At 42.8% G+C, this 12,458-nt stretch overlaps 1 protein-coding gene across 1 annotated transcript in view; it reads left to right on the top strand.

Annotated features, from left to right (window-relative positions):
• Positions 1–12,184, top strand: part of ZNF235 (zinc finger protein 235) — a 29,813-nt gene extending 17,629 nt beyond the window's left edge. Inside the window, exon 4 of the mRNA XM_007458562.1 lies at positions 10,215–12,184. Within this exon, the coding sequence (XP_007458624.1) occupies positions 10,215–12,184 (1,970 nt within the window). The remainder of the gene's footprint in view (positions 1–10,214) is intronic.
• Positions 12,185–12,458: the final 274 nt, after the last annotated feature.

The following is a 12,458-nucleotide window of genomic DNA, read 5'->3' on the forward strand; positions in this document are numbered from 1 at the left end:
CCCCTGCATCGGCAGGCGGACTCTCAACCACTGCACCACCAGGGAAGCCCTAGGGCTACTCTTCGTTGCGGTGCGCGGGCTTCCCATTGCAGTGGCTTCTCTTGTTGTGGAGCACGGGCTCTAGGCACACGGGCTTCAGTAGTTGTGGCCTACAGGCTAAGCTCTGTGGCATGTGGGATCTTCCTGGACCGGGGCTCGAACCCGTGTCTCTGGCATTGGCAGGCAGATTCTTAACCACTGCACACCAGGGAAGTCCTCCATTTTTCTTTGTCAGGATTGCTTTGGCTATTCAGGGTCTTTTGTGTTTCCATACAAATTAAAAAATTTTTTGTTCTAGTTCTCTGAAAAATGCCATTGGTAACTTGATAGGGATTGCATTGAATCTGTGGATCGCCTTGGGTAGTACAGTCATTTTGACAATATTGATTCTTCCAATCTAAGAACAGGGTATATCTTTCCACCTGTTTGTGTCATCTTTGATTTCTTTCATTAGTGCCTTAAATATAGTTTGCAGAGTACAGATCCTTTGCCTCCTTAGGTAGGTTTATTCCTTGGTATTTCATTCTTTTTGATGTGATGGTAAATTGGATTATTTCCTTAATTTCTCCTTCTGATCTTTCATTGTTAGTATATAGGAATGCAAGAGATTTCTGTATTAATTTTGTATCCCGCAACTTTACCAAATTCAGTGATGCGCTCTAGTAGTTTTCTGGTAGCATCTTTAGGGTTTTCTATTATAGTATCAAAAGAGTCGTCTTCTTAAGCAAAGTGGCCTCCTCAATGAACTTCTGTACCTGAGTTTCAGCTTCCTCAGAAGTGCTAACCCAGGTACAACAGGTGGTGTTGGCCACAGCACAGGCACCTCCTCCTTCAGCTAAAAGATAATCAGGGGCTGTCCTGTTATCAGGAATGGCCTTGGCCAGAGGGTCCACATATTTCTGCTGGGCAGCTAATGTCTTAGCAATGGAATCTGCAGTCTGTTCAAGAGTTAAGGAGCGGTTTCTGATGACAGTCTCATTTATATCTACTCCTCATCGGGGAAGTAGGGCCCTACCAAAGGAAGCAAACCCTGAATCAGGAAAAGCCTCCTGGTAGGTCCTTTCTAGAACAGGTAGGGGCCCGGTTAGATAACCAAGAGGCATTGCCCAGCTGTGCACCAGCCATCCAGGCATCCGTAGGCCCAAGGAGAAACATAACCGACACAGACAAAGGTAAGTCTTGTCAGGGCACAGACTACTTCCATGAAGGTGGCACTGTTAATGGATTCATTTGTAAGAATTGTTGCCTGTGCCTGTTCAAGCCAGGGGTCAGTTAACTTATATTTCAGGCTGGGAGAAAATCTATTCTAAATTCCAGAGGTTAACCCCCTTAGCAGTGGCCTGGGGGATGCAGATGAGGGCATAATCTCTCTAGGCCGATGCCAGAGTAAAGGAAAGAAAGGGTTTCACATTTAGTTAAAGTCTGGATCTGGCTTCTTGGGCAGAAGCAATCGACCTTGGTGTCAGCTGCTTCTCGCCCGTCACCTTGGTTTGGAGGTCCCCAGCATCTGTATAGGACCTGGTGTCGGGTGGGGTGTCTTTTTAGCCGTGGGATGTACATCCAGGGTTCAGTACCTTCTGGTTTCCCTGCAGTGTCAGTGGGCAGGAGTACTTGGTGAGGTCCCTTGGGACGGAGCTCGAGGGCTGCCTTCCTTCTTCCTGATTCCAAATCAGAAGGGTAGGAGAAAATTGCAAGTGTTAGTTTGGTGAGTCAGAGCCAGATATTTGAGGAAACTAGAAAACATTCAGGATCCAGCCCAGTTTACAGATAACAGTACCTCCAAGACATTTAGCAGGACTAGAATCTAATATCTACAAAGCTGGAAACATCATTTTTTTTTCTCTACAATTACTCCACCTCCCTTTTTTTAAAAAAAAAGAACAACAAAGGTTTGTGTTAAATTTGGCCTGATTATTTAAAAACTCTTTTTTAAGATTGGTTTCCTGGAACCGTGTATGCAAGGTACCAGTTCGATTTTTCCAAGCAGTTCCTTGAAGCTGTGTGGTCATATATGAGTGTGCACATATCTCAAATATGACATTTCAGTCAAAACCTTGGTAATACAGCCAGTGTTTCTAATTGTGTCCTGTCACAGGGAGAACAGATTCTTACTGAACTTACGTGAACAAATATACTATCAGGAAAATAAGGGTACTCACAGACTTTCTGAATTCTGGAAGGATCAGGTAGGGAGAAAAAGTAGATGTTTCATCTTTGCTCACAAAGGTATATTTTACCAGATTTCTGTAAGTCATATATAACTTAAGAGAAAAGGTCTCCTTAAAATGGGAAAACAAAAATATCAGAGCATCCTCCCCAGTTGATGTCGTCCCACATAATTAACACTCATTTTGCTTGAATCTTTTTTTCCATTAGTTCTCTCGACCTTGCCTAATGATTGAAGCCAATAGGGCAGTGATCATTCCAAGAAGTTTATAAAGTTTCCGTGTGATATACCCGGTTAAGTGGGTACCTCGATCACTGAAGATTGTGGAAGGTGTACCCCAAGCAGGAAACACCTTCTTTAATAGTTTCTTTGCCACCATGAGGGCATTGGTCTTGCAGCAGGGAAAGGCTTTACTGTCTGGAAAACATCCAGACTGATGACCCATAGTGAGTGGCACTTGAATGAAGTCCAGCTGGAAAGTATTCAAAGGGTCCTGAAAGAGGACACCTCCAGGGACAAAGATAGTTTTTCTTTTCTAATTTTTAAAATTGAGATAATAATTAACATATAACATTAATTTCAGATGTCCAACATTATCAACTTTTCAAGTATGCAATACAGCATTATTAATTATAGTCACCAGGCTGTACAGAGTTTTGACTTTAAAAAAAAGGGTTTTTTTAAAATGCACTGTGGTGGGTGAAGGAATGCAAACACCAAAAAATGGGGTTTGCCAGGGAGCTGGGAAGAACCAAGTGGCCATATATCTTGGTTTTCCCAGAGCCCCGACTGTTGAATTTACAGCCATTGTTTACCTGTCTCAGTTTATCTGACACAGGAGCAGACTGTTGCCAGGTGACAAGGACATCGGCGTGGGAAAAGTTTGGCATTGCGGGGTCTTTCTTTGCAGAAGCAGAATGGACTTCATCCACATGCCCCACAATCTATAGATTCTACTGCTGCTACCTTTGCCTGAGAAGCGAGGGCAGTTCCCTGATGCTAGGGTTCAGTCCTTTTGGTGTGGGCCTCAATTTAGGTGACAGACATTTTATAGCAGGAGATATCACACAGTTTCTGAAACACTTACAACATGTACCAGCAGCCCTCAGAAACGGCAAGAAAGACTGAACTCAGAATGGTTCTTCAGGGCACCGTGCCTGTATTTCTTTTGAATGTGCTCAGAAGTTCCACTTGGGATCTTGTCACTGCCACCAATATGATAAAAAAACAAAATTCAACTGAGTAAATTTGAAGATCTGGTTGGCCTTAATCATAGGTTCAGCATCCCAGGGCTCATAATGAATAAGAAGACACCCATTTCACCCCTAGGGCTCTGAAGCCATTTTGGGAACAGAGGATAAAAGACTAAATATTAGAACAAAAGATGCTCTGATTGCTCTTATCTCTCGGAAGTTCCAAGGGTTTTGGGAGCTGTGAGCCAGGAACCATGGAAGAAAATGAAACATTTATTATAAATCACAATGTCACCTTTTATAGCATGTAGCCTATAGGAATTGTATCTCTAATTTTTCACAAGTGTTTTATTTTTTGATGCTATATAAATGGAATTAATTCTGTTTTTCAATTATTTGCTTCTGTGTTGGAATACAGTTGATTTTTGTACATCACTTCTTGTAGCCTGCAATCTCCCTATATTCACTTGTTCTAGAAGCGTTTTTGTACATTCCTAAAGATTTTTCTATATATAGATTTATAACTTCTGCAAATACATTATTTTACTTTCCTTCCCAATCTGTATGCCTCTTGTTTCCTTCTGCCTGAATGCAGGTAGACAGCGTTCAGTCTTACTGAGCATGGTGTTAACTGGAGGTGATTTTTTAGTGTCCTTAACGGACTGAGTTCCTTTCTCTTCCTAATTTAATGCACATTTTTATCATGTATGGGTATGGTAATTTGTCAAATGCTTATTCGCATTTTTTCAGACAATTGTAAGAGTTTCTCCTTTATGCTGTTTTTTTCTGTGTAAATATTTTTATTGATTTGAACCCTCTCCCTTTTTTCCTTGATGAGTCGGGCTAAAGGCTCATCAACTTTATCTTTTCAGAGAACCAGATTTTAGTTTCATTGATCTTTTGTTTTCTTCGTTTCTATTTAGTTCTGCTCTGATCTTCATGATTTCTTTCCTTTTACAAACTTTGGGTTTTGTTTGTTCTTTCTCTAGTTGCTTTAGGTGCAAAGTTGGGTTGTTTGAGATTTTTCTTGTTTTCTGAGGTAAGACTGTACTGCTATAAACTTCCTCGTAGAACTGCTTTTGCTTTGTCCCATAGGTTTTGGATCATTGTGCTTTCACTTTCATTTGTCTCTAGGGTTTTTTTTTTTAATTTCTTCTTTGATTTGTTCAGTGATCCATTGGTGGGTTAGTAACGTACTCTTTAGCCTCTATGTATTTGTGTTTTTTATAGTTTTTTTTCTTGTAGTTGATTTCTAATCTCATAGCATTGTTGTCAGAAAAGATACTTGATATGATTTCAGTTTTCTTAAATTTACTGAGACTTGCTTTGTGGCCCAGCATGTGATCTATCCCGGAGAATGTTTCATGTGCACTTGAGAAGAATATGTATTCTGTTGCTTTGGGATGGAATGCCCTATAAATATCAGTTAAGTCCATCTGGTCTAATGGGTCATTTAAGGCCTGTGTTTCCTTATTGATTTTCTGGCTGGATGATCTGTCCATTGATGTAAGTGGGGTGTTAAAGTCCCTCACTATTTTTGTGTTACTGTCAATTTCTTCTTTTATGGCTGTTAGCATTTGCCTTATATATATTCTGTTTTGTTTTGTTTTGGTTTTTTTGCGGTACGCGGGCCTCTTACTGTTGTGGCCTCTCCCGCTGTGGAGCAACAGGCTCCGGACACGCAGGCTCAGCGGCCATGGCTCACGGGCACAGCCGCTCCACGGCATGTGGGATCTTCCCAGACCAGGGCATGAACCCATGTCCCCTGCATCGGCAGGTGGAGTCTCAACCACTGCGCCACCAGGGAGGCCCTGCCTTATATATTGAGGTGCTTCTATGTTGGGTGCATATATGTATTTACAATCGTTATATCTTCTTGGATTGATCCCTTGAATCATTATGTAGTGTCCTTCCTTGTCCCTTTTTTTTTGCGGTACGCGGGCCTCCCACCACTGCTGCCCCTCCCGTTGTGGAGCACAGGCTCTGGACGCACGGGCCCAGCTGCTCCGCGGCACATGGGATCCTCCAGGACTGGGGCACGAACCCGCGTCCCCTGCATCGGCAGGTGGACTCCCAACCACTGTGCCACCAGGGAAGCCCCCTTCCTTATCTCTTGTAACAATCTTTATTTTAGTCTATTTTGTCTGATATGAGTATTGCTGCTCCAGCTTTCTTTTGAGTTCCATTTGCATGGAGTATCTTTTTCCATCCCCTCACTTTCACTCTTCATGTGTCCCTAGATGTGAATTTGGGTCTCTTGGAGACAACATACATTGATATCCAGGTCTTGTTTTTGTATCCATTCAGTCAGTCTGTGTCTTTTGGTTGGAGTATTCAGTCCATTTAGGTTTAAGGTAATTACTGATATGTATGTTCTTACTGCCATTCTGTTAATTCTTTTGGGACTGTTTTCGTAGGTCTTTTTGGTTCCCTTCCTCTTTTGTTCTCTTGTGATTTGATGACTATCTTTAGTGTTGTGTTTGGATTCCTTTTTCTTTTTTGTGTGTATCGTAGATTTTTGGTTTGCGGTTACCATGACGTTTTGATAAAACAGTCTTGTATGTATACACAGACTGCTGTAAGTCACTGGTCTATTAATTTCAAATGCTTTTCCAATATTCTCCATTTGTACTCTCCTCTTTTCACAATTGCTGGTTTTGATATCATATTTGTGTGAGGATGATATCCTACCTTTACTGTATGTTTGCCTTTACTAGTGAGCTTTTCCATTCATGGTTTTCTTGTTTCTAGTTGTGGGCTTTTTTTTTCCCCACCTAGACAAGTTCCTTTAGCATTTGTTGTAAAGCTGGTTTTGTGGTGCTGAATTCTCTTAGCTTTTGCTCGTCTGTAAAGCTTTTGATTTCTCCATCGAATCTGAACAAGAGCCTTGCTAGGTAGAGTATTCTTGGTTGTAAGTTTTTTCCTTTCATCACTTTAAATATATCCTGGCACTCCCTTCTGGCCAGCAGAGTTTCTGCTGAAAAATCAACTGATAACCTTATGGGAATTCCCTTGTATGTTATTTGTTGCTTTTCCCTTGTTGCTTTTAATATTTTGTCTTTGTCTTTAATTTCTGTCAGTTTGGTTAATATGTGTCTCGGCTTGTTCCTCCTTGTGTTTATTCAGTATGGGACTCTCTGCGCTTCCTGGACTTGAGTGTTTCCTTTCCCATTTTAGGGAAGTTTTTGGCTCTTCTCTCTCTCTTTTTTTAAAATTTATTAAATTTATTTATTTTTGGCTGCATTGGGTCTTCGTTGCTGAGCCTGGGCTTTCTCTAGTTGTGGCAGGCAGCAGCTACTCTTCGTCGCAGTGCGCAGGCTTCTCATTGTGGTGGCTTCTCTTGTTGCAGAGCATGGGCTCTAGGCACGTGGGCTTCAGTAGTTGTGGCATGCGGGCTCAGTAGTTGTGGTGCGTGGGTTTAGTTGCTTCACAGCATGTGGGATCTTCCCAGACCAGGGCTCTGGTCCCCTGCATTGGCAGGCAGATTCTTAACTACTGCACCACCAGGGAAGTCCCTTATCTCTTCAAATATTTTCTCAGGCCCTTTGTCTCTCTCTTCTACTTCTGGGACTCCTATAATGCAAATGTTGGTGCATTTAATGTTGTCCCAGAGGTCTCAGACTGTCCTCATTTCTTTTCATTCTTTTTTCTTTATTCTGTTCCGCAGCAGTGATTTCCACCATTCTGTCTTCCAGCTCACTTATTGGTTCTTCTGCCTCTTATTATTCTGCTGTTGATTCCTGATAGTATATTTTTCATTTCGGTTATTGTTCATCTGTTTGTTCTTTAAAATTTCTTGTATCTTCTTGGTCTGTGCCTCCATTCTTTTTCCACAATCTTGGATCATCTTTACTCTCATTATTCTGAATTCTTTTTCAGGCAGATTGCCTATCTCCACTTCACTTAGTTGTTCTTCTGGAGTTTTATCTTCTTCCTTCATCTGCAACATATTTCTCTTCCATCTCATTTTGTCTAACTTTCTGTGTTTATGGTCTCCATTCCACAGGCTGCAGATTGTAGTTCTTCTTGCATCTGGTTTCTCCCCCCTGGTGGGTGGGGTTGGTGCAGGGGCCTGTGCAGGCCTTTCTGGTGGGCAGGGACATGTCAAAAGGTGACTGTGGGCTCAGGATGACTTTAGGCAGCCTGTCGATGGGTGGGGCTGTGTTCCCACCCTGTTGGTTGTTTAGCCTGAGGCATCCCAGCACTGGAGCCTGAAGGCTGTTGGGTGGGGACAGGTCTTGGTGCCAAAATGGTGACCTCTGGGAGAGCTCATGCTGAGGAATATTCCCTGGGGGCTCCCCCACCAGTGTCCTTGCCCCTGCAGTGGATCACAGTGTCCCCTGCCTCCCCAGGAGACCCTCCAAGACCCACAGGTAGGTCTTGCCCAGGCTCCTGTGGAGTCACTCCTTTGCCCTGGGTCCCAGTGCACATGCCACCTGTGTGCGCACTCCAGGAGTGGAGTCTCTGTTTCCCCCAGTCCTGTGGAGCTCCTGAAATCAAGCCCCACTGGCCTTCAAAGCCCAATGCTTTGGGGGCTCTTCCTCTTGATGCCAGACCCCCAGGCTGAGGAGTCTGCCATGGGGATCAGAACTCTCACTCCTGTGGGAGAACCTCTGTGATATAATTAGTTTCCAGTTTGTGGGTCACCCAATCAGCAGGTATGGATTTGGTTATATCACAAAAGCACCCCTCCTACCATCTTTTTATGGCTTCTTCTTTGTCTCTGGATGTAGAATATCTTTTGATAGGTTGCAGTCTTTTTTGTTAATGGTTGTTGAGAAGTAATTGATTTTTGGTGTTTTCATGAGAGGAGGTGAGCTCAAGTCCTTCTACTCTGCCATCTTGTCCTCCTCCTGCTTTATGCTATTAAAGGAGCATGAAGCACTGATGATTTCACCTGTTAAAACCACCTCGCATTCCTAGGGTTAACCCCACTTATTTATTACATAGTACCCTTTTATTGTGTACTGTAAAAAACAAGATTTTCTCTTTGTTTAGGATCTTTGCACCTACATTAAGTAAGGACTTTGATCTGTAATTTTCTTTGTACTTAATGTCTTTGTCTATCTTGATATCAAGGTAATACAGGCCTTATTATACACAATACCTCAGAAAGTATACCCTCCTTTTCGGCCTTCTATAAGGGTTTTTGTAGGACTGGTATTATTCCTTTCCTACGTGCTAAGTGGAATTCACCAGTGAAGTTGTCTGGTCCTTTTGTGAGAATGTTTTTACTTATGATTTCAGTTCATGAACTACTTACATATTTTGCTTTTCTTTGTTGTAACAAGATTTGTATGTTTCAGGGAATTGGTATATTTTATCTAAGTTGTTGAACATATCCCCTTATTCTAATGCCTTTTATGATCTTTAGTAATATCCCATCTTTTATGCCTGATGTTGGCAGTTTGTCTTTTTTTTTTTAACATCTTTATTGGTGTATAGTTGCTTTACAATGGTGTGTTTTGTCTTTTCTTTTTGTTTTCCTTGATTTCCCCCCCCCCCCCGCTTGTTTGTTTAATTGCTTTTCACTATTTCCTTTCTTCTTAATTTCCTCTTCTTTTTATGGCTTCTTAAAATGGAACCTTAGGTATTGACTTTAGGCCTTTCTTGCTTTCTATATGAATATTTAAAGCTATAAATAATCTGAGTGCTGTTTAACTGCATGCCAGAAATTGTGATAGTATTTTCTTTCATTATTATTTTAAAATATTTTCTAATTTCCCATGTGATTTCTTATAGGCAGGCGTTTTCTGCGTGTTGGTTTTGAATTTAATTCTGCTATGGTCTTTAATTTTCCAATCTTTTGAAATCTTTCGAAATTTGTTTTATAGCCCCGGGTATGGTTTATCTTGATGGATGTTGCATATGTACTTGAAAAAAAACTGTATGTACTGCAGTTAGGTGCAGTGACCTATAAGTTTCGTTTTGGTTATAGTGGTTCAGATCTTGTATGGCTTTGCTGATTTTTTTTAATGGTCTAATAAGTGTGTAAAAAATCTTCAAGTCTGTAGATCTGTCCATTTCTCATTTTAGTTCCCTCTTTTTGTTTCATATATTTTGGAGCCTTTATTAGATACATACACATTTGTAATTGTTACATCTGCTAATCCTTTTGTCATAAAATGTCTTTGTATCTAATAGTGCTCTATTTTGTAAAGTCTTTTTGTCTGTTTAGCCATTCCAGCTTTCTTAGGCTTTGCATGATATTTGTATGATACGTCTTTTCCTACCCTTTTGCTTACTTGTATTTAAAATATATCCCTTGTTGACAGCATGTAGTTGAACCTTGCTTTTTATATTCTCTGCCAGCCTCTGCCTTTTGATTTTAGGGGAGTGCACTTGCACATAATATACTTACTGAAACTGGGTACATTTGCAATTGCTTTTGTTGGGGGAGGTCTCATCTGTTTTGTTCATCTCTTTGTCCTTCTCTGTGTTCTTTCGGGTAGATCAAATATGTTTGGTATTACACTTCCATGCCTCTGGCTGGCTTTTAGCTGCTGCTTTTCAGTCCAGGCCCTTGGTCTTTCCTGTGTCTGTATCCAGACCAGGAATATGCCAGGGATATGGGTGACCTCACTCTGGACTGATCCCAAATATCCTACCTTTTCAAATTTGGCTTTTTCTTGATTGGACGTTCTCTTGGTTGCTGTAGACCTTTGTTTTTCAGAATTCCTATGAAGTCATTTTCACTACTCTCTAGTTGTTTATTTAATGTTTTCTTGGCGGGAGCAAAGGCTTGGAGCTTCCTAGTCCATCATCTTGCTGCCGTCACTCTCTCCGTCCTTAATTCCTTACTGTTTTCCTTTCAGGAGCCAGGAATCACAATGAGATGGAGACTCTTCATGAAACAGGAGTCAGATTCCTTTCATTGGGAGAGCTTTCATGCTGGCACATCAAGAGACACATTGTGAGCAAATTAACCAAAAGTCAGGACTCCATGATAAGTATTCACGGAAAGAATTCTCAGTCCCCCAAACAACATAATTCCCCTGCAGGAGTGTCCATTCAGGCTTCTGTGGAAGACAGCTGTTTAATGACTCTTCTAGAGGATCATTCTAATGTTATTGAAAATCAAGAATTTCCAACTGGGAGAGCTCAGAATTCCTGGAATAAATTCTATCTGAATGGGACTCAGAATTATCAGAGAAGTTGTAAGCTGACTCCAGTGAAAAACAAGTTCTGTATATTTGTTCCATGTGCTGATATTTTCAGTTGTATCTCCCCCCACCTCGATGATGACACGGTGTACAAAAGAGAGAAAGCTCACGGCAACAGAGAGTGTGGTAGAGATCTCTTAAAGGCATCACCTCTGGCCCCGTGCAGTATCATTCAAACTGGACCGAAAACCTACCAGTGTAACGAACGTGAGAAAGGATTCAGTGACCACACCAGCCTTGAACTTCATCAGCAGGTACACTTGGGCAGGAAGTCCCCTACGTACAGGACACATGAGAAGGGCAGCGGTTATAGCTCAGCTAGTCGCATTCAACAGGGTGTCCTCCCAGGGAAGAAACGCTATTGGTGTCACGAGTGCGGGAAGGGCTTCAGTCAGAGCTCAAACCTGCAGACTCACCAGAGAGTCCACACGGGGGAGAAGCCCTATTCATGCCATGAGTGCGGGAAGAGCTTTAATCAGACCTCACACCTGTATGCCCACCTGCCCATTCACACCGGAGAGAAGCCCTACAGATGCGAGAGCTGCGGGAAGGGCTTCAGTCGTAGCACAGACCTCAACATCCACTGCAGAGTCCACACGGGAGAGAAACCGTATAAGTGTGAGGTGTGCGGGAAGGGCTTCACCCAGAGGTCCCACCTTCAGGCCCACGAAAGAATCCACACTGGAGAGAAACCATACAAGTGTGCAGATTGTGGGAAACGCTTCAGCTGTAGCTCAAATCTGCACACGCACCAGCGCGTCCACACTGAGGAGAAACCCTACAGGTGTGAGGAGTGCGGCAAGTGCTTCAGCCTGAGCTTCAACCTTCACAGTCACCAGCGCGTCCACACGGGAGAGAAACCCTACAAATGTGAGGAGTGTGGGAAGGGTTTTAGTTCGGCCTCAAGCTTCCAGAGCCACCAGAGGGTTCACACAGGAGAGAAGCCGTTTCGATGCAGTGTGTGTGGGAAGGGCTTCAGCCAGAGTTCCTATTTCCAAGCCCATCAGAGAGTCCACACTGGAGAAAAACCCTACAAGTGTGAGGTATGTGGGAAGCGCTTCAATTGGAGCCTGAATCTTCACAACCATCAGAGGGTCCACACAGGAGAGAAACCCTATAAATGCGAGGAGTGCGGGAAGGGCTTCAGTCAGGCCTCGAATCTTCAAGCTCATCAGAGTGTCCACGCGGGGGAAAAGCCCTTCAAATGTGATGCATGTCAAAAGCGATTCAGTCAGGCCTCCCATCTTCAAGCCCATCAGAGAGTCCACACGGGAGAGAAACCATATAAATGTGATACATGTGGTAAGGCCTTCAGCCAGAGGTCGAATCTCCAAGTCCATCAGATAATTCACACTGGAGAGAAACCGTTCAAATGCGAGGAGTGTGGGAAAGAATTCAGCTGGAGTGCCGGGCTCAGTGCTCATCAGAGGGTCCACACAGGAGAGAAACCCTATACGTGTCAGCAGTGCGGTAAGGGCTTCAGCCAGGCCTCACATTTCCACACCCATCAGAGGGTCCACACTGGAGAGAGGCCTTACATATGTGATATATGTTGCAAGGGCTTCAGCCAGAGGTCACATCTTGTTTACCATCAGAGGGTCCACACTGGAGGGAACCTGTAGGATTGGAAGGTGAGGAATGGCCTCCAGATAATCCACGTCTTCATCTCTGTTGGAAAGTCTGTGCTCGTAGTTGTGGGAAGTTCCTGAAGAACTTGGAAACATCAAGGAATCTTCATGGGAGAGAAGTTCTATAAAATGCTGTGTTTGTAAAGATCCAGTTGGGAGGGGAACTCTTTATACTAACAAACATCAGGTTTCACAGAGGAGAGAAAACGTATTCTATAAAGATGGTCAGTGGTTATACCAGAGCTCTGAATGCCCCAATTCTCAAGAT

This window comes from Lipotes vexillifer, unplaced genomic scaffold, assembly GCF_000442215.2.
Source record: "Lipotes vexillifer unplaced genomic scaffold, Lipotes_vexillifer_v1.1 scaffold371, whole genome shotgun sequence".
NCBI lineage: Eukaryota > Metazoa > Chordata > Mammalia > Artiodactyla > Lipotidae > Lipotes > Lipotes vexillifer.